Source organism: Dermacentor andersoni, chromosome 4 (assembly GCF_023375885.2).
Source record: "Dermacentor andersoni chromosome 4, qqDerAnde1_hic_scaffold, whole genome shotgun sequence".
NCBI lineage: Eukaryota > Metazoa > Arthropoda > Arachnida > Ixodida > Ixodidae > Dermacentor > Dermacentor andersoni.
In genome coordinates, this window is record NC_092817.1 from 97,354,345 (window position 1) to 97,376,740 (window position 22,396).

A 22,396-nucleotide genomic window follows, 5' to 3' on the forward strand; every position below is an offset into this window, starting at 1 on the left:
GAAACAAAATGTGTTTTCTCGACCTTCCTACTTGGTCTTCAAGAAACGTGACCAAGATATGGCAAGCGGGGTGTTTCTTTCGATAAGTGGGGCAGTGATGGTTGCGAAAGAAAGGGAATACCTGATATCCGCAACATGTAAGTCTCGCGCGTGTTGGCACTACAAACGTATTGCACTTGCACTGGGGCCAAATTGCGATGCAAGCCATTCAGAGACGGCAGGCGGAACTTCTCCGTAACGCGCACCTTATTACTCGGCGTGTGGCGTTTCAAAGGCAATAGGCGGAACATCGCCGCATCAGACGCTCGATACCTTCCTGGCTTCTCTTTAATCTTTTCAGAATGAAACTCGTCTCGAACAAACTCGCCACGAGGGAGCAGTCGTGACACGGTGTGCCCTACTGAAACGCTTCTTTTTGCTGTCCCATAACTCAACGTGTTAATCTATGTTTTCTCGCGTTATCTGCGTGAAATTGGCACGGGTTTCGTATAAACGCCACACAATTTCCGTGAAAGTCACGTGGGATTATTGGAGTTTCCTTTGGCAAGTATCACCAGAGAAGCTTGCGTTTAAGGATGTGTTGTGCCACGATCTACATATACAAGGGACGCATTTTCAGCGTGGAGGATTATTTCGCCGAATCAAAAAGATATCCAAGGTTTAAGGAAGGACTAAGATTGGGGCTAGAGTTGGTTGCAGTACATGTTAAAGTTAAACGCGCTGCTTAGCCACAAAAAACTCACGGAAAGGATCGAGACACACGTGGCGAAACGCAACGTATCGTCCGTTTTTCTTTTTTTTTTTTTTTTGCGTGCTTTATTGTGGCTCACTAAAGCGCTTCGCTTCGATGTTTCAGCTAGCTTTCAATAGGAAGGTTCTGGTGCAATTTTTTTTTTGGAGTTGTCATTTAACGAAAATCTGATCGTGTTTTTTTTTTTTATTCGTCCTCGCGCACGTTGAACTAATGAAACTGGTTACAGCAGCTCTGTAGCGCGTGCCCTTCAGTCATACACGGGAAAAGAACGCACACATGCGACTCTCAACATGCTAAGACATGCAGGAGTACTTCTTATTTTCTTGGATGTATGTTGAACGTACCTTAGTGCCTTGTCTAGAGTTTCAACAGCTGTTTTTTCAGGCTTCATCGATCAATCAACTGAAGTACTGTAGTAATTTATTGCTCGAAATTTGTCCCGCTCACCTTAACATTCCGCAGGGGCCGTTTCTATGTGGCACCACGGCTTCTGAAAGACATAAAATTTCCCGTGGTCCAACGTACACGATGTGACGACCTAATCGGTTTCGTGACATTAACGAGATGTTACGCCTGAAAATTTCGTGAGCAGATTGTTCTAGCGTTCGCGGGGCGTTTCGCAGCGTGGATACGATTCGCCAAGGTCGCGCGCGCGCGCTGCGAAAAAAAAAAGAAACGACGCGTCAGGGAAAAAAAAGTAGCCCTGTAGTCTCCTCCAGTATCTATAGCACCTCCTTCAGCACGCCTACTTAGAAAACACACACTGGCGCAACTTTTGAAGGGGTTCCCTTTAAGACGTGTGGTATCGTGGCCCAATGTCGACGAGCATTGACGGGGCCGTGACTGCGGTTACGGCGGATTCTACAGAGTGCCTAAATTCTGATCGCCGAGACACCTAACTTCGCTCCCCGATTCGTCCGTGGCCAGCGGTGAGCAGAGAGAGCGCGAATGCAAGATTCCACTGCCGGCCAGCTATATAATCATGGTTGACGCCGCATGCTGGCACATTTTGCTGTTTCAAGCGAGCATGTACGGAGAGCATTTAAAGCGTATCATTTCTGAAGCCCTGTGAGTTGGCCGAGTGTACGCCGAGCGGGGATGGGTGCCGTATTCCGCGAGGGCCGTCGAGTCGCTCATAAATTTCTTCTCGTGTTCGTGACCTGACTGCTAAAAAGAGTGGCGTTTCCAGGGGAGGTCAACTTAGGAAGAGAGAGAAAGAAAATAGGGCTTTCGAATAGTTATGCGACGAGAAGCAGAGGCGTGTATCGCCTGCCCGCCGTGACACAAGGTAATTGCCTGGTTGAAGGAAAAAACCAGCCAAAAAACACAAAAATTGCATATTCCGCGCCCATCTTACACGGACTTTCCCACACGTCAGAAGAGAGACTTCAAAGACTTTTAGCTAGAGGACTACGCCTATGTCTAGGAGTTCCACGAGCTACTTCGAGTTCTCTTGTAATAGCTGAGGCTCGCCAATCACCATTTCCAGTTATGCGAACTACAGAAACATGCCGGCATTATTTCCGTCTTCAAACCCAGCATAAAAACCACCCATTGGCTCTAGACATAATGAAACGAGATAGAAGTTATGTTCATATAGAAATTCAAAAAAATCTTCACATATTGCCAGGAAATGAATTTTGGAACTCAGACATTGAATATCCTCCATGGCTGCTTACAGTTCCAAAAATCGAATTGTCAGTAGAAGGGATATTCAGCAAAAGAGACATGTTCATTCAAGCTGCTCAACAACTAGCACTATACCAGATATATATGCGGTATTCAGGGTACACACACGTCTATACAGACGGCTCCAGTACAGCAACCTCTTCAACTTCATCATTCATTATACCGCACCTCAACAAACAAGAATCATTTAAATTATCTCGTGCGACTTCGTCCACAACGGCTGAACTGTTCGCAATCCTATGTGCGGTAAAATTTATATTGTCAGTAACAGAAGCGCAAAAATGGGTAATTTTCAGCGATTCACAGGCGGCTCTAACATCACTCTGCAGCACAAAGGGGAAAACATACAGCGACAGTATAATATATGAAACACTTAAAAACCTCACAAAGGCAAGCGAAGCGAAACATGCAATAGCATTTCAGTGGATACCAGGGCATTGCAACATTCCTGGCAACACAGCAGCCGACGAAGCAGCACGACAAGCGCACCTGAAAGATGATACGGCTCCGCTCCCAATATCAAAGAATGAATTACGTTGCATTATAAGGACAACGTCTTTCAACATGTCTAGAAACACTTGGTTTGATCAGAATTCTAAGAGCTCTGACTTATATCATATTGATCCATTTATTGAATTCAAATTTTCATTGTCATTACATAGAACTATGGAAACGCTTATTCATCGATTAAGGCTAGGCACTGCCTACACAAAGCATTTCTTACACAGAATTGGCCGAGCGGAAACCCCCGAATGTGACTGTGGATTTCTAGATGAAGATATATATCACCTCCTTCTAGATTGCCCACATCACGACACACCAAGATGTCGACTTAAATCTGCGCTAAGCAAATTAGACCGCAGACCTTTCAGTCTAAGGAAACTTTTGGGCCCTTGGCCAACAACGGCCCTGCAGAAGAGCGCTTTAAAAGCACTAAAGACTTTTCTTGAGGACAGCGGCATCGCTGGACGTTACTAGTGCTTTCATTGTTCTGTTCATTTCAATGTCACTCTATATATGGATCTGTTTGGGAATTATGTAATGTTGACTGTTCTCTTGTGACTGTATGTGCTAATATATTTACACGATGTATATACCACCCGCTGACTAGACAATGTGTTATTAGACGATAGTATCGTTTGTGCTTTTGAGACTTTCGACTTCATAAGTGTGGAGACATTTGCCATGTATATTGTATGTACCCGCTGACCGGCTGACTAGAGAATGTGTTATTAGGCGACAGTACCGTTTGTACTTTTGAGACTTTCGACTACATAAGTGTGGAGACATTTTTTTTTTTTTTCCTTACGTCATAGTCTTCCTGTGGAAACGTTGCGTCCTGGTGCTTGTGTGAAAAGATTATTTGATATGTAACCATGAACCCTGAATGATGTATGACAGAACCACCCAAGAGATAAGGAGTAGCCGGCGCCTTAAATTGCGCGCCAACATCTCCTTATATCATATCAATAAAAAAAAAAAAAAAAAAAAGGAGAGGTTCACACCTCTCCTCTTTTTTTCTTCAAGTATGTACCAACTGGCCCGGATTTCAACCCTTCTGCAATTGCCTGGTGTTAGGTTAGGAAGAAATTAAGAGCCGCATAATTCGGAGATATGCACAAAAATTAATATGAAGGAAACGACATTGCTAAGAAATGTAGTCGGACGATCGGGGTACTGACAGCATCCCAAAGAGGAGATCATGTCTCGCTGGCACCACTTTGACACAGCTACTTCCATGCTGTGCAAAGCACCAGCGGTGCTCAATAAGAAGGTGTTGACGTTCTGAGCCTCAGACAAATGCAACTAGCATAAGTTATCTGATACTATAGTGCATAACGCGTTAGAGTCGGCTGGCGATATACTTATCGTGACCTTATGGCATTCTTCTCCGCCGCCGATCATCGCTATTTTCTGTCAGAAAGAAGAAGAAAGGTTCTGCCCAGAATGTTTGACAGTGGTAGCAGCTGTACACGTTCTTCCGAAAACATAATAAGAAGTGCACAACCGAAGCAACGTTCTAGGAATTTTCCTCTTCCAGCCCTTTCTACAGCTACGGGTGCTCTATGCCTGCCTGCATAGCAGACAAGAGAGCACATGTTACGCATAAATAAAATAAAATATCAGCATTGTTACCTGGAAACGCAGTAACTTCCCTTGATATTATGCTGTACCTAGCTTGTACGAGTGCAGGCATACTATAGTCGGACTGCAGACTCGCTCTGGGGCTCGATGTTGCGTATGCCTCCATACTGTTACAAGCCCCAGATATTGCGTTGCTCCCATATTCCGGCCGGCTTCTCAAGCGAAAGTCGGCTATGTAAAATGCCCCTTACGAAATCGCCCCGTGGGCCAACAGAGAACTTCGGGATCCCGTGCTTCGAGGAATGCGATAAAGCATGATGCAGAGGAGCACGGGTATACGTGCGCTTGGAGGGCAATATACTATAATAATATAATAATAGCATTCTGGCCCGAGCCCAGCCAGAATCGGAAAGTTCCATGCGCTGCCTCGCCCGAGCCCGCCACGCCGTTTTCAAACCTGACCCGGGCCCGACTAGATCCAGCCCGTTAGCCCTTGAGCCTAAGCAAAGCGTTCTCTAGTCCTAGGTTATTGTAAAGATGCCAGGCGCGCAGAGTTTGCTTTCAGATAGATTATACTCTGCCAGGTTTTCAACTGGAATTGTAGCTGACCAGTGGGCATTTAAAAGAGAAAGAAAAAAATGCATACTCGGTTCATTACGCTCGTGTGTTACGGTTGGACATGAAAGGCCGTACTACATATGCTAAATAGTTGTACGGCAATATATAGCCAAGGCACACAGCCAGCCATTTCACATCTCTTGAATCTCGAAGAGCCATCGGAACGTTAAGTGCTAGAATTCAAGGAAATAAATATGGCGGGGAATGTAAACCTAAACTCTGGTATGCTGACTTTCTAAATTCCGTAATACACTGCCGCTGGAAGCGCTTCTAACTTTTTGTAAACAAAATGGTCACACGCAAGGGTAACGCTCATGTACGACAATATTATCACATGGGAATAAGAAATTTTTGGTGCTTTATTCAGCTTCGTGGTAATGTCAATTTTTTTCGGTTAGCAAGTTCAGTATCCGCGTTTAATAATATGAACGATCTTTTTTTTTTTTTTTTTGAATACCTGGGCTGTTAAGCACCGTGCTTGCACAGCGTAGACAACACAGCTATTTGTTTTATGTCTTTTTTTTTTTTGGCTTCATGGTGCGAAGATGTTAGACTTCTTCGTTCATGCTGATTCCCAGCGCCACCCACGTGGTGCTAGAAAGAACAAATACAAGTCAATGAGTACGAGGGCCACTCCATTTGGCGTGTAAAAACTCCATTAAAAAATTCACTGAGAGATTAAAGTTTTTCTTTCGGTTTTATTCTCGTTCCGTTTTATTTTCCACGTACACTTTGCCAATGCTGCAATGTATTGCAGCACCCACATTAGCTTGAAGCATTTCTCTAAGAATGCTTCAAAGTCTGACTCCAAGTATGTTGGACTAATTATATGCGAAGCTATGGCACGTTATTCAACTCGCGTGAACAGAGAATGCAGAAATTAAATGAAAACCGGTAGCGAGTTGCAGTATGCCCTAGCATGCAAAACGGTTTGTGAACGTATAATTCAAAACTTATTTTCTACTGCGGTAATTAATTATTTCACTGTTCTAAGTATACATTTTCAAATAATAATAATAATAATAATAATAATAATAATAATTACTGCCAGCAAATATGCAAAACAGCACAAAAAGGCCGGTCGAGGCCTTAGTTGGTTTCTAGGATAAAGGAAAAATACATAAATTGGTGAGACATGTAGAACAAAGAAAAAAATTAATGACAAGAGATGGAAAAGAACGTAATAACATTTGGTTAGTCTACTTTAAAAAAAAGGAAAATTGAAGAAGTAAATCTTACGCTGCATGAATGTTCTGGAAGCTAATTTCATTATAGCTCATTTACTAATTCTTTCAGCGTGCTTTTTGAAGTCGCGTTAATGATTTCATCTGGTAACTTGTTAAAGATGTCTGGCACATATGTGTACAACTGTGGGACGTAGGACTGTACGGTGACACTGCGTAAGACTAGGAACGCCTTTGCGGGCTGCGTGACAGTGCCCACAGAAACAGTTCGTGCGTGTGTGCGTTTAGGCTTTTCTTTTTCTTTTTTTATCCTTCTCTCTCCCACCTATTGCTTGCCCTTGCCCCTCCCCTAGTACAGGGTAGCCAACCGGAGATAATCTCGGGTTAAGCTTCCTGTCTTTCCTTTGCCTTTCTCTCTCTCTCTGGCACATATGCACAGCGTCTGGCTGCACCATACTTTGTGGCTTAACGAGGAACTACGTAGGGAACGTGTTTTCTAAGTTCCCTTGTGGTGGTATGTCTTTTGTTTGAATGCGGCATGCCAAAAATGTTTGACGACGACTGTTAAGATAAGCAAAGATTGAAAATTCGATAGACCATATTTGCAACTGTTACTGTTGGGGAATTGTAGGCAACATTCTTATAAATATTTTTGTTATAATCCTGTCTACCTTGCATCTCTAACGATCCGAACAGAAGTCGAAGACTGTAATGTCGTATCTCAACACACTGTAACCCAGTGGATATACAATATTTTTTTTTCTTTCATACAACGGTGACAAACTTTTGATATTAAACAACAGCCAAGTGGCCCACCTCAGTTTAGAAAAAATTAGTGATAAGTGATGTTGCCAAGATAAGTTACTATCGAAAGATATTCCAAGACATTTCACACAATACACGTATGGAATAGGCGCACATTTACAAGAAGCACAGTTCGACTCATGCAAGTAGAGAGGCATGTTAACTACAGCAGTATTGAGTGGAGAGCGAAAACAAGTTCTGTTTTTTGGGCATTGACAACAATTTCATTGTTAGCGAACACAAATGGGTACGTAATAATAATGATGATAATAATAATAATAATAATAATAATAATAATACATAATTTAGGATGTGATCCATATTTGCTCTTGCATGGAAATGTCCTCAGGCACATTAATAAAATGTCCACAGGAGATTATTCAGTACCGCGAGAAGTCTAAATATATATAACTTTTTTCTTTTTTTCTTCCTTTTTACAGAAACAAAATGCTGTCCAACGACTCTGCTTTAAGTATGTTTTCTGCTCTAGACATATGCAACTAGCTGCACTGAAGCTACTTTCATTACTTGCGCTTGAAGCTGCTTTTACGGAGAATACTTGGGGCAACTGGAGATAGGCTAGGCAATTTATTTATTTATTAGGTTAGATTTCCCATTTCTTCAACGTCATCGCAGTGGAATACTCTACTCTATTCCGTCTAGCAAATATGTGTCTACCCGCCGTGGTTGCTTAGTGGCTATGGTGCTGGGATGCTAAGCACGAGGTCGCGGGATCGAATCCCGGCCACGGCGGCCGTATTTCGATGGGGTCGTAATGCGGAAATACCCGTGTATTTAGATTTAGGTGCAAGTTGAAGAACCCCAGGTGGTCCAGATTATTCCGGAGTCCCCTACTACGGTGTGCCCCAATGAGATCATGGTTTCGGCACGTAAAGCCCCATAATTTTATTTTAAAGAGTAGGGCGTAGATGGACACCATACACACGTTTGATTGATTGATTGATTGATTGATTGATTGATTGATTGATTGATTGATTGATTGATTGATTGATTGATTGATTGATTGATTGATTGATTGATTGATTGCAGTGAAATTAGAGATTTACGCAAGTATTATGTTTCCGGCTTCTTCAGAAATGATGAATTGATGCATGCTTAAATAATGGCATCATATGATGAAATGAGTTCACTCGATTAAATAAAAATTTCGAAAATTCCAAGCAGTCATTTATATAACGAAAAACAAAAGCAAAAAGAAACATGAATTACTGTGATTTCTGCGATAGGACTCATGTGACTAGTGTATTGCAAAACATACATTTATAGAACAGATACAAAACTAAAATATCGTTCGTTTCGTTTTCTTTTTCATTTTCATTTTTTACTTGGCATTTTTGTCTAGTTAACAACATTCCGCTTTGGGGGGATTAAGCACCTTTACGCAGAGTACATCCGGTCTCGTCTATAGCTATGCTATACTAATCTGATAACCTATAGCCTCACCTCAAATGAAGAAGAAAAAGGAACTGACGAAAAACGAAGACGTTGACAGGAAGTACAGCTAACGGATTAATGTGGTCGTTACCTATAAACACTGCGGTGAAAAGATTGTTCACAATTGCTTTATGTGCTCCCGGCATAAAGAGACGTTTAAGAGTGTATAGTGCATTCCACTTCTGCTAGCAATCCAGCGGACACGCCGGCCGTATTTCTCTGCGTACGTCCCGCGAAATTCTTCCATTTCGCTTGCAACGCGTGTTGACCTGGGTGTACCCGCATACACAGCGCCGCACACTCCACGCTGATAAGGGCATACGCCGTTTTTCAATTGCCAACTACCCGGGCGATGCGTGCGATTTGACCACTATGGAGACTTCCTCCTTTCTTTCTTTCTTTCTTTCTTTCTTTCTTTCTTTCTTTCTTTCTTTCTTTCTTTTTCTTTCTTTCTTTCTTTCGTGTTTTGTTACGTCCTTTCGCGGCAGAGTGCTCAAGTCGACAAGTGGGCATCCGGCTTTTTAGCAACCTTATCTTTCTTACACTATAGGAGGAAAACGCTTTTTTTTTCACGCCAAGCTTCGCCTTGTGCGATCTCTTGAGTGTTATTTCTCGGTGCCAGCGGTCTCTTTTCGATGCACTTACCTTCAGTGGAGTGAATATTTCCTCCAAGTAGAAGCTGCGAGAACGAAAAAGAAAGAGAAAACAAATTGACAAGCACATGCTGGCATTTGAGGTACGCGATGACCAAGCTATTTCTTTCTGCCGTCATGAGTGCTCTGTTGATAAGGTTGTTCATTTACGAGGGTGGTCTTCCGTAGGCATATGTCACTCGGTGTACTCAATAACGTAAAGAGAGAGAGAGAGAGATAAATGAAAGATAGGTGCTGTTTGTAATAGAAAGCTAGAAAAGGTTGTCTGGGTTACTGCCCAACCTGCTATACTTCAGGAGTTGGATGAATGATACAATACACGCAGGGATCGTGCAAACCCACAAACGCCACGTACACCCACACAGGTGCAGACGCACTCGAGCTGTAAAGTTTCAGTAAGACGCGTGTTTCTCAAAAAATTACAGAAACAATCTCGTTGTTCAGGTTTGAGAAACGTAGTAGTCACCTTCGGTGAATGTGAGAACTTTGCGACGAAGTGTTGCTGATAAAATAAGCGTCGTGTGCGGCGGCAGGCTTGGCTTGACTGCAAGCTTGAGCTTCAGCTGCGTCAAATGCGTATTTGTCCGCCCCGTTCAGCAGCATAACAGCACGAAAGCTGCCACGTCAATGAGCGGAAAGCGGAGTATTGAGTATTACGGCTTTTTCAAACCAACCGTGCCACTGGTATTTCGTCGAACATGTTGAAGCCGATCGGTAAAACTGTTTTTGAAAGTGTTTGGGTATTGCCAAATGAAAAGCGGGAGTCCTGAAAACGCAAGGCGCTGCAGGCATGTATGCGGAAGGTCTTTCTTGTGTAGGTTCTCAAGCAGAGCGTTCCTTTAATCGGAGTAGTTCGTCTGCAAAGAGAGGAGCTTCACGTATTCTTACATTCCTTAGAGACACTAATTTGCTTCAGAGGTGGTAAATACCCCAATGACACTGCAAGATAGGCTCAGGTGGAGCGATTGCCGGCCGACATCAGCCACTACCACCGCCATCACAGTTCCGAAAACTTACCCTATGTCTACAGGCTACAGCGATCACAGAAGTGGGTAGAACGGCTAAGAGCACCGTCATCGGGATATCTTAATTTTGCTTCCCTTCTTTGTTAATCGCAAGTGCCCTTTTTAAGGTGCACTTGCAGCTTACGTAAGCAACTACTTGGTTCATTCTGTGTTGGTTCATTACGGGATGCAACATGACGACGTATGCGGAGCAGCAACGCATTGCAGCGCCGTCAAGCCTGTTAGTATACTGATAGACGAAAACAGTGTCGAGCCACAAGGCGCGTTTTTAGGGGCAAAGCCTTTCGTATATAATGACTCGTACACGAGTAACGCATATGTTATTTGCCTCCGTGAGGACCCGGAAGCAGCAGACGATTGCTCGGATCCCTCAAAAATATCCCATGCTCGAGGTCTGGTCAAAACTGCGCTAGCCAGCTCCTCTTTGTATAGGGCCCATAAAAAACTAGACTTCGCAACCTGCCATGAGCTCAGTTCTGCCTGCTTATACAAGAATACGATGGGTTACGAGCTTAAATAAAGTGAGCCACGGAAATGCGGACAAGGGCGCTTAAAATATTTTCGCGTCTACAACCGTTCTCAACGCAGACCCCCATAAATGTGTCGGCGTACGTGGTTTTCTAGCGAAGAGTTTGGAAGCGCTTTCCCGGGCTTCTCTATGCACGCGGTATAGAGTAAACACCGGAAGACGGCACTCGGGGCTGGAACATCTCGCTCTTGCCACCATCGCTGCGCCCAACAAGATAAGGCGTCCCGCAGCGACGTGAAGCAGAGACCACCGCGCGTTTATTTGCCATTCGGGGTGTTGTCATGACCACGTAGTTGTAAAAGGTTCCCGTGGAGGTTTCGCCAGCAGCACGTCGATTGAAGGAAGTCGGATGCATGATACGCCAAGAGGCTAGGCGCTTCCGGCATGGTTGGGCTAAGTCAGGGAAACATTTATTTTGTTTCCTTCTTTGCGTGTTTGTTTGTTTGCTTGTTTTGCTTGTTTGTCATTGCGAATTGATAAAAAAAAAAACCGCACGCATGCACGACTGTGCGCATGCGCACAGTATGGTGGCAAGTCCTAAACGCCGCTCCACCTAAAGTTCCGAAACTATAAACGCATGGCACGAGTGGTGAGCTAACGGAGTTCTACTTAGAACACTGTCAAGTCGTGGCTGATGCCGTAGGAGCAAGCAACTACAAAACTTTATAGGCCAACAACGACCCGTGCATCGGTTAATTTAGTGCATTGAGACAATCCTGCAGTGCACCGTTTTGCATGCGCGTTTCACTTTTTACGCAATAATCCTTCGCAGACAGATTGCGTTGGGCTGCGTTGGCGTAAGTCGAGCTCCATTTCGGGCGGACTTTCTTTCTTTCTTTCTTTTTTTTTTTTGTAGAGAAAGAGCAGTGCATTTTCACAGACATCCCAGCTGGAAAAGATCATCATTGAGGGTGGCGTTCACGTTTTACGATCATCCGTTTCATGTGCTGCATCGCGGCCCTAACGACGGGCCGACAACGACAAGGTACGGGGTGCTTATTTGTGGAGAAAGTACTGGGACACCGGTCGCAACCCTTTTAAGAGAGGCTATAGACATTCAAGTTGTACAAAAAAAAAATTCGTAAACAATGACTCGATTTAAAGCTTTGCAATTTTCTATTGCGTGTGGGGGCGCGCCCGCTCTGCAATAATCGAACAGGACACTTATCAGTTATTTTCCTTTTCCCTTTATTTAAATTGTTTAAGGGTGCTGTGTAAAGCAAGTAAGATGTTCGTTAAACCGCGTTTAGTTGCGCGTTCCTTGTGCATCGCGATGTGACAACTCCCGGCAAATTTTGGTCTTGATTAAGCGTCTTCCTCAGCGTCATATCGCGCAGCGTTGCAAAAGCTGGACAAAACTACGGACACTAATGCCTTTTTGGGGAACACTCTGATACTCTCGCCGGCAACACGATCTCGCGAGAGCGCTCTACAAGAGAGTGCGCAGCCAGCACTTGAGTACGATATACGTGCGTGCGCAAATCATACTGAACGTTCCGGTTTGGTTCTAACGCGCGCGGACCTTTGATACGCAACTGGGTAGCGTATCTGCAAAGATGTGCTAAACAAGGCTATCTTCTGTCCCACGAGGCAGATTGTTTTTAAAATTGAAATACCTATACATGGAGGAGCTGTGCCCGTTTACTGGTGACGGCTACTGTTTCTCACTTGGTGATTCAATAGGATTTAAATATATATATATATGTGGTAGATAACACTCACGAGGCAGTGATTGACAGTGGCGGCCGTATACGCTACCGTGCACGAGACGGGAATAAACCACCAGCACCCAAGTAAATAAAGCCAAGCCGTTCTCTGTAAAAAAACTGAAAGAATATTAAAAAAAAGGACTTAACATGCAATTTTACTGAGCTAGTTCGCCTGCCACCATAGGAGGAGGACGGAGCGAATGGTCCTGATTCGGCAAAGAATGATGTTCAAGTCACGCGCTATCTTTTCTCTTCTTTTTGCTCCTACTTATTCGTTCGTTACACTTTTTTTTTTTGCTTTCTACTTTTTGACGTTCATACGACAACGCTCAAATCCTTGATTAACCTGCTCTCTCTTCGGTAATTGCATTTTTGTTTTCCTAATCCCTGACTGCAGGTAGTTGTCATGAATCTTCATGTGAGCCACAATAAAAGACTGTTCTCTAGCAAATATTTTACAGAAGCAGCGCTGCGAGAGACAATGTGAATGTTCACGTAATAATACGCTAGGTATCGTCTTAAGAGATTCGTGTTTAGGCGCCACCGCAACCTTTATACAAGCCTTCTTGTACATGTATATTTAAGTAGGCAATAATTTACGCACTATATGTCGCTCTTCTTTCCTTCTCAATTCTCCAATGCCGCTTCCCCTTCATTGAGTTCAAAATATCTGTAAATAGCCCATCAGGAACCCTGTACATCTTCTTTATAGAGCTTGTGAACCAACATCGTAAGCTAAAGCCGATTATTTAACTCGTTCCTTACCTTATCTTGAGCATAAGGTTGTTATCAAGTTGGAGAGTTGTTACCTGCGAAGTCAGCAGGCAACGCACTGCAGAGTCCTCCGGATTAATTTTGAGCCCGTACAGTTCGATGTTCTTAAATCATATATCTCAGTACAAAATGCGCTCGCGCGTTTTGGCCATACATTAAAACACGACTGCTATTACCGCAAACGAACCCGCGGGCTTGGTCTCTCCGCTGACAAACTCTTACAACGTGTATGTACATTTGTGTTCTGCATTCTACTGCCGCTGCCTAGAGAGCTGGCTACAGTTGTCCTTCTCCTCAAGAATACAATAACGACGAATACTGACAGCCGACAGTAGAGGTACCTTTCTTTCTTTACATCCATGTAGTTTCTTTTTTTTTTTCTCGCACATTCTAGGCCGTTGTGCGACACTAAATCAGTATTAACACACCGGGCTGGTTTTTTCGGCGTGGGCGTTGCCCGGCTGTATAAAAGGCGTGTCTATTTTACAGAGTGTGGTGCCAACAGAGCGGTGCCCCTGTTTAAGCGCTACAGGTAGCCAGAAGGTTGACCACAAAGCACAGACGTGTATACATGCAATCCTCTCACACGCACACTCAAACAAGACAGCGGAGCGAAGAGCGAAACAAAAAAATCTCGTTGCAAGGACGGGGGGCCACGAGTCCTTCGTCAACGTATATAGGTCGGAAGAACAGCCGAGTTTGGGGAGAACGGGCGCCATCGGGCGGCCGATGGATGCTTCCCATGCAGCTGTCACGCCTTGTTTTCCGTTGCCGTGACGAATAGCGCTCCAGGAGCAGCGCTCGGAAGGGCAACGAAGGAGGAGCGGACGAGTGAACGAGGCGAGCCCCTTGTCGGCCACGCAGCGGTGTACCAGCGTGGCGCCCCCCCCCCCCCCTCCCCCCACCCTGTACCGCGAGGGAGCCAAATGGACCGGCACGCGCGCATTCGCGTGTGTGTGTGTGTGCGTAAGGAGTGGCGCCCCTCTGCGTCGAAGATGCGGCCGCAGTCTATTACGGCCCGCCGCTCAGGCAAGCGCCAAGTGTGTAGCGGGAGACGAAGAACAATGGACCGACTGCGCAGGACTCCCCGTGCATGTTTCCGCAGTGCGAGCGAGCTTCTGCAACACCAACGCCGGGCCGATCGTCGATCGCGCCTCCGATGCAACACGCGGAAAATAGCGTGGAAACGCGTTCCGGGCTGGTGTGTTCGGCATGGGCGTTGCCCGGCTGTATAAAAGGCGTGTTTACTTTGCACAGAGCGGTGCCAGCACTGTTACCCGGGTCTGTATTGGTATAGCACGGAGTATTTTTCTTTCGAGGGGAAAACAATATCGACCGCGATATACGGCATGGTCAATCGGACGCCATAATATAGGCTCGCCGAAGCTATAGGCCCCGGCTGAAAAAAATTCGTCTCAAAGTACGTGCCAAGTTGTTGGCAGTTTGGACTACAGGGCGGATGAGTTGCGAACGTCGTCCTACGAGCCGTGCTGGTTGAAGTACACGGGAGCACTTGCCCTCCATGACTATTCGAAATGCGGAGCACCGTGCGGTGGTTATTTTTATAATGTATAATGTAATAATAGCTGGTACAATTCCGTAGGGTTTTCGAAGATCACGACGAAAGGCTGGAAAAAGTTTGATAAATTCGAGGCGTGTCAGTTGAATGAAGAAAGCTTAACTTGCCCATGCCGTTCTGCGAGTTTGCGGTTGGTCTGTGGGCGTGTCCGCATGGGGGCGGAATGAGTAAACGATCGAGCAATGATTCTTCGGATAAGTTTAAAGAAACCTACTTTACTAACTTCAAGCTGGGGTTGTTCACTACGCGGCATATACCTTATTGCCCAATTGAAGCGTTGGGACTCTGAATCCTGCCCCGCACAGTGTTGGCAAAGATTGCTCTCCGTGAGAATGCTTCTCCAACAGAACTTCGTCAGCATATACGTGCAGCGCTGTGTATTATACTTAGCGCCCAACACTACAGTAACCGTCACTGTGAAAATAACCGCGAAGCGCGGAAAACTTGTTTCAACACTTTCACCTCTCTCTCTGACTTACGCAAAGCACGTCCCCTTTAAAATTCACGGTAAGGTCCGCGTCGTGTAATTGAGGAGTGGCGGGCGAGCACATAGCTCACCTGTTGCTTCTCGCAGCCCCTTACACCCAACCAGAGCAACAGCTACGCTTCAGGCTTCGAGCTCTTGTCAATCATTTACTGTCGGTTGGGACGATATTTGGACATTGCTCAATAAGTGTCCTCGAAAGTACAGATCTCGGTGCAGTGTAAAACTCATTTAATAAGTATATGGACGTGAGCTCGATATACTACAGGGACGATTTTACGCAGTGACTTTGGTTCGTTGTTGATGCTGCATACATTTTTTTCCCATCTTCTCTGCGTTAGTGCATGCGTGTGCAATGGTGTCCTTTTTCATTCTCTTCCTTTTCTTTCTTTTTCTTGTATTCGCTTTTGAAAGCAAGTTAATTTTGCCAGAAAAATTCAAATGGAGTGGCCGGAGGCGTACTGCCTGTTAACCTTCCTAGTTAGACTCCATTTAATCCTACCTACCTATCTCCACCACTTGAAAACCGATATGTGATATCCGGTTTACGACCGGGCCCTCGGAACGCGATCGACTCCGTGGTATGCCCATGTGTCGGACACGAACGAATACGTCTCGATTCTCGTTGTCTCGTGCAAGGTGCGAGTAGCTGTTTGCAAATGTTGTACACAGTCGGGCAACGAAAGGAACCCGGTAATCTGATAATGTGACCTCCAGAACATTGTGCGCCGTTTGACTATCAAGGGGCTTACTGATTTTGGCATTTTATTTGTCCAGCAACGCATATAGTGTCAGTTTATTGCAGAAAAAGAAAAAGAAAGAAAGAAAAGGAAGTGCACTGGGGTATTTCGCCGCAATTTTGGTGAAGGCTATTGCAGGGTGAACGCTAGACGAGCGGTCTCGTGCATGATCGCAGCTGTGTACGTGGACGCGCCTTGAGTAGTCGACGCACTTCAAACGCGCAATCAATATACCTGCCCTGAGCAGCTCAACAGTGAGTTTTGCACCCTTGCGAGTGTAGCTAAGTTCTAGCTGTAATGTTCCCGTCCATCAACTTAATCACCAAGGAGAGACGTAATAGCGCTACTCAAAGACCGTTTTAGCAAAATATGTTCAAATTAAAAAAAAAAGAGGCACCAACACAAACAGAGGCTATCGTAACATTCTCGTCAATCTTCAGTCATGCCGGCATAGCCGGCCATGCGTTCTATATATATCGAAGTGTGTGTTAAGACTCTCCGTCCTATTTTTCCCCCACCCTGATGGAACGGCTCCCTGTGGGTGGTCCTTTTTTTCATGCTTGCTTGTTGAGTCGCGCACGTAATAAACGATCCAACAACAACCACGACAACCAACTAGATGTATCCCCGTATGGCCTCCGCTGTACGGATCCAACCGCGAAACGCGAAGGGAGGTTTCCATTGGCGCCCGAGAAAATAGACGGCCGCCTGCAGCTCGGCACGTGGGTCCTCCCTCTGCGTGGCCGCTCGTTCATCGCTCCATGACGATCAACATAAATCTCGCGCTCTTCGACTACCGCCGCCATCCTCTCTTTCTTTAAATCTCTCCCGCAAAAAAAAAAAGAATTAAATAAAGAAAAGCTTTCTCCCGTCGCTGCCAGGTCCTTCCATCTTTTACTCCCTTTCCTCCCGACCCTCCTCTCTCTCCTCCCGCGGTTCCTTTCTGTCTCGGAAGAGCGGCACACAAAGTGGCTCGAGATCAAAATTCATCCCGCCATACTCCCACCCCAGAGCGACCGCTATTTCCGCCGGACAGCCAGTTGCGCCGTTGTCCGCGGCCGCGCGTTCCCTATTTTCGGCGTTTTTCATTTTCTTTAAACAAACCAACCAAAAAAAGAGAGAAGCGCGACGCACCCAGCGTCTTCCAGCCGCCGTCGCGCTACCATCGCGGCGAGATTGCATCGCTGACGAATGCATGCCTCCTCCGGGCGGACGATATTTATCGCGGACACGCTATATGCCGCGTCGCATTTGTTTGTGGACCACGCATAAAAGAGCCGTCTTCTTCTCTCTCCGAGTGTCGCCCTTATACTGCATGCAGCCAACTCCTTGGTTTCATTCTCGTCCCCGCGCTGCTCCGCTTTCTCTTCCATTACCCGCTACCCGTTACTTATCTTTTTTTCTATCCCTGTCTCATTTCTTATTCGGAGCGGTCAAGTTCGTATATATAAAGTCGGATATATGCTCTCACAAGGAAAAAAGCGTGCAGTGTTGCCGTAGCTGCAGCGGGTGTCAGGGCGTATAGCCGTTATTAACATATAGATTCGTACTGCCGATAGGCTGCGTGATCTGTATTCTTGCAATGTCATTTAAAATTGCTTTCAAATTTTCTAAAATGTCCTAAAATACATTTTAAAAGGCTCCATTGGCTATCTCTAGACGTGGCCGTTAATATATTGACAGCGTTTTACTAACTATATTTGCATGTTCATAACCTACGGACATGTTATGACCATATATAGATTATAACAACACTACGCCCACGAATTTCCAACTTATATGGATTTGCATATTGTCCAGGCTGGCCCTAGCTAGACGATTGATGCATGGCCATAGTAAACAGGTTACTCGTGCAAAAAGATGTCGACGAGCGAGGAGAAAGCATGCGGACACGCGTCAGATTTGCAAATGCAACCAATGTTAAAAAATTGCATACAGATTTCGTACATAAATACACAAAAGAAAGTCGGCATTTTTTTGTGTGTGTGCGGGCGTGTGTGTGAAAGTTGCGCGAAAGTACACCTTTGTCGATTCGTGCCACTTACACGTGTATTCCAACATTTCCTTCTATTATTGTACATCCGCCTTGCGAATTTCTAATAAATGAGTTTGATTATATTCTGTGGCGATGTTGGCGAGTTTTTACCAACTGACGGTGAGGCGTCTGCTTTGCGCTATAATGCCCACGCAGTCATCACAGATGAGAAAGATTTCGTGCCGTGTGATTAACAACCTGAGCATACAGTCACATGGAACACCACCCTTTCAGCCCTCGACCGTACTTCATTTAACTAGATCTGCGTGGTGACACAGCACCAAAATTACGCTGGTGTGGTCGACACCTGTTAATTCAATCTCGGTTCATTCGTATTTTCGCTTAATTCGAAAGCACTGGGAAATCCCGGCAAGAAACCACGCATTGCTATGGAAGGAAAACTTGCATATTGTGAACGCGCAAGAACGCCTCCTCGGTTAATTTTTATGATGATTATTTATTGCCATCCCCCGTGAAAGGGGGCGGTAACAAATCGTCACGGAGCATGCATACGTTAATTAGGTATGCTATGCATGCTTTTCATTCTAGCATTTCTTTTATGCATCTTTCTTCTCTTCCTCTACATCCCATTATCTGCTTTGTACCGCTACTTATCCCTGTAGCGGATGCGATCATATCAATCTCTTCCCTGTTCTTTTTTTTTTCACCAATACTCTAAACGCCTCTTGGTTATCTCAAACGCTGACCGGTTAATTTGACCGCCACTGGCTCCCTCTCATGCGCACGGCGGCTACTAATATCTTAAACAGACTAAGAGAGCAAATTCAGCAGCCGGCGCTACTTCTTGCCTGAGCGTGAAGCTGTTTTATTCATATTTTTAATTTTTATTTTAGTGGTTGACGCTCCTTCCGCTCATGAAGCCATTCTTTCCCACTTGTCGTGCCACGCCCCAATATTCAGCACTCTTCTTCGTTCGTTAAACATGGCGTTGTTCATCGACGTCAAGAAATAAATTATTCAGGTTCTCTCGATCTCGAAAAAAAGATTTGAATACATATAACTCATACTGCTGGGCGAGTCTGGCGCCTCAGAACACTCGGTCTTTCGACATAAAAAAATACTTGAATACTTGACCTTTTGGATAATTCAACCAAATCGTGACGTACTGCAATTAACGGCCGAATTAACTGGAGTAAACTGCAATACATTTCATAAAGAGCGCGCCTGAAGGAGCTCTAGCTCGTGCGGTGACGCTTTGCCTAACTCGTCGCTGTCTGTCATCAACCGACCGAGCACGCGCACCAGCAAGTAAGCTGCCGTTAAATGCGAACCGTTTATATGGACCCGAGTAACACTATAAGTCACTGCCAATTGTTGGGCTATTATGGCCCAATCTGAGAGCATGAAACTCAACCTTGGGCTGCTTTGACCCTGCTCACTGCGTGTTTCCCGGAGCTATGCTGTTTAGAGAGCCTGTTAAGGTCCTTGCGATTCGCCTGCACTTTCTGAAACTATCTCAGGAAGTGATTCGCCTCGCTGTTCGTTTTCCCGAGGGCATCGTGGCGTCGCCGTCGTCAGCATGTCGCTACTCGCTTCGTGTGGTGCAGGCTTCGTGAACAATGAGAACTCGCAACATTCCCTGTACTTGCGGGACAGGTGGCGAAGTACTCGTGTAAGGCGAGAGGCCGGCCGGGCTTGACACGAGCAGGGAACTGTTGCTGAATGGCAACGAACTGGTTTGCAAAGTGAATCGAATTGGCCTTTAGTGTAAATGTAGACCTACTGACGATTACGCGTGTGTTCTATTAAGGCAGTCTACGTAGACAGCTAATTAGACAGCTTCGAAACTTAGATTGAAAGTGCGGCGCTAATGGCGACGCCATGCGGCGGTGTATTCAACTATAACCTTTTAGAAGCGTTTATCTCTTCCATGAAGAAGAAAAAAAAAAGAGGCCGAAAATAACTTCCTGGTTATTGCGTTTCTGCTTTCCGGGAAATCTGTGAGTTGACTGTCGAGCATATGTACTCATTTCGATAAAAGTTACGATGCATACTTTGGTTCAACACAACCTCTCAAGATGTCTGCGCCAGCGATGCTGCTTCCATAAACATCTTTGGTATGCCGCTTTAAGTCCGCTCTGTTACTTATGTTATTCTGTACTCTGTTATTCCCCTCACCGTAGAATCGTCATCACGAGACTTATAGAACAGGGAGCGTTCAGACGCATGCCCTGTTCCTGAGCGTGGTATGCATGAAGGCTTGCTAACGTTCAAACAACAGAAGTGAAAGGCGGCAACATGTGGGCCTGCGATAAACGAACGTGTAAAGAACTTCTCACTGCAATGATTCATATCTTATTTGTACGTTGAAGGTTTAAATGCGTAAGCATTTCTATGGTTACCCGTCGAGAAAACTGTCCGTCCAGCTGTGCCAGTCAGCTGTGGAAGAACGCGACGAATATCGCGCGCGCAGTGGCACAAGCACGTCTCTGTGACCACGTGACGTGTATACAATCAGGCAGGCGCCAGAACTGTGGAGACACCGTGGCTTCGGATCGGAACGTCATCAGCGCACCTGGCGCCGCCTCCTGCAGTGGTTTGCTCGCTTCATCAATTCACGTTGCACCGCCTTCCGCAGCAGTTGGTATCGCCGCAGGGCTGTCGCATTTACCGTAATGGCGCCAAGACGACCGCAGCCGCTTAGTCAAGAAGAACGAAAACGCAGGATAACAGAGTTATCAGCGTGAATACAGATTACGCCCGAAACAAATGCACGACAGTGCGCAGAGCGGGGAAACTAAACCAACACGCTGCCGAACGTAACAAACAAGAGGAAAGACGCCGTGCCGACGACGCCCGATACCGACGTTTCCGGGAAAGCTGCATACATTTCCTTCGTCTCCTACATTTCCCTCGTCATTTCACCTCACGTCCACATTGACTGCGGGCTCTCTTTAACACGAGTGGCCATTGCTTCTACTTGCTTCTCCTGCGTCGTCTCGTGCAGGTCGCACTTAACACTTCGGCGTTGAAACCGTGCTTTTCCGTTTCACGATTCGTTCGCGGTCGTTCTCGCAATGATACCAAACACGCCAGCGCAGGATCGCTCAACACCACGTCGTTACTACGAAATGCTTACACATCAGTCAGATAGCTCACTGAGGATAGTCTACGTACAATTTTGTTTTTCTGTCTTGTGTTCCAACCCGGCTTTCTACACTATATACTTCTCCACCACTGTGCATATATAGCTATGCAGTATAACCAACTCATTGGTTGAGTCAATCTTTCCATTTGTAATAATATATGAGAACTCTTATTCGAATGTCCAACAGAGAGAGGTCTGCTTAACTGTCTGTGCGGACGCAAATGTTTCTCAGCGGCGAAGCAATGTTCCCGTATCTAATTTGCTTCCGACTGCGCACCTTGAGAAATTGCTGTGGAACTCGATTATTTTCGAAGTACGGTCGTACCGCAGAGCTTAATACGTGTGCAAGCGAGACATATCCCCCATTAGCGGACGCATACGCTGTGGCTTCTACGAACGGTGCACCGTTTTAACGACACGGAACACCGCGTCCCGGCCCGTCTGAACCAATCTCCGTCTCTTTGTCCCCTCTTTGTTGTGTCCCAGTCGTCGACCGGGAGCTTCGCGTTTCGCCGGCACCCCTATAGATGGGCGCCTCGAGGGGAAATACCGCCGATAAGAGCGCGTCATCGCTACGAGATTGAAGTCTCGTCTTCGCTCAATGTTTATCGCTTTCTCTTCCTCCTATGCTTCATTCTTGTTCTTGTATCTTTGCTCCCGACTTTTTTGGTGTCGTCCGAGGCCTCCTTTATCCTAAAGTTTCGCCTTAAGGGGACTCTAAAGAGGGGAACACGAGACAAGCGTGGCCGATTACTTTTTTCGGCACTCCTTGTCCCTTTCTTCGGCAAAAGTATTGATAATAAATAACTAACTAAATAAATAAATAAATAAATGCATAAATACTGGGTATTATTCTATAAAATTAGGATGCTTTATTTTTTTAATATAGCCCTTAAATTTCGAAGCTGAAGGCATCCTTGTGCGATGTCTAATATGTTGCGCTCTGTTCCCACAGTTCCCATAGTCATTGCTCAGAAATTTGTATCATCTGCCAAATGAAATTCTCCTTTGATTCAGAATGCCAGGAAGCTCCTTCTTTCTCTTTTGCACAACAGCACCAAGAATCGTGATCACCATGCGGCCGCCGGAATTGCTTCTTGTGACTCCTCCTCCTCTTGAACTTCTAAAGATGTCACCTCTCACTTTTTTTGTCGTCTTCCTTATATTTCT

The 22,396-nt window shown here is 45.5% G+C and overlaps 2 protein-coding genes across 7 annotated transcripts in view; one reads left to right on the plus strand and one right to left on the minus strand.

Moving 5' to 3' along the window:
- The window catches only part of Octalpha2R (alpha2-adrenergic-like octopamine receptor), a 743,760-nt gene that overhangs the window by 699,135 nt on the left and 22,229 nt on the right, over nucleotides 1-22,396 (plus strand). The gene's annotated exons all lie outside the window — the stretch shown is intronic.
- The window catches only part of LOC129386278 (uncharacterized), a 29,804-nt gene continuing 12,887 nt past the window's right edge, over nucleotides 5,480-22,396 (minus strand). The window contains exons 3-4 of the mRNA XM_055074064.1: nucleotides 9,235-9,268; nucleotides 5,480-5,740 (exon numbers count right to left, since the gene is read on the minus strand). Of these exons, the coding sequence (XP_054930039.1) occupies nucleotides 5,612-5,740; nucleotides 9,235-9,268 (163 nt within the window). The 3' untranslated portion in view covers nucleotides 5,480-5,611. The remainder of the gene's footprint in view (nucleotides 5,741-9,234; nucleotides 9,269-22,396) is intronic.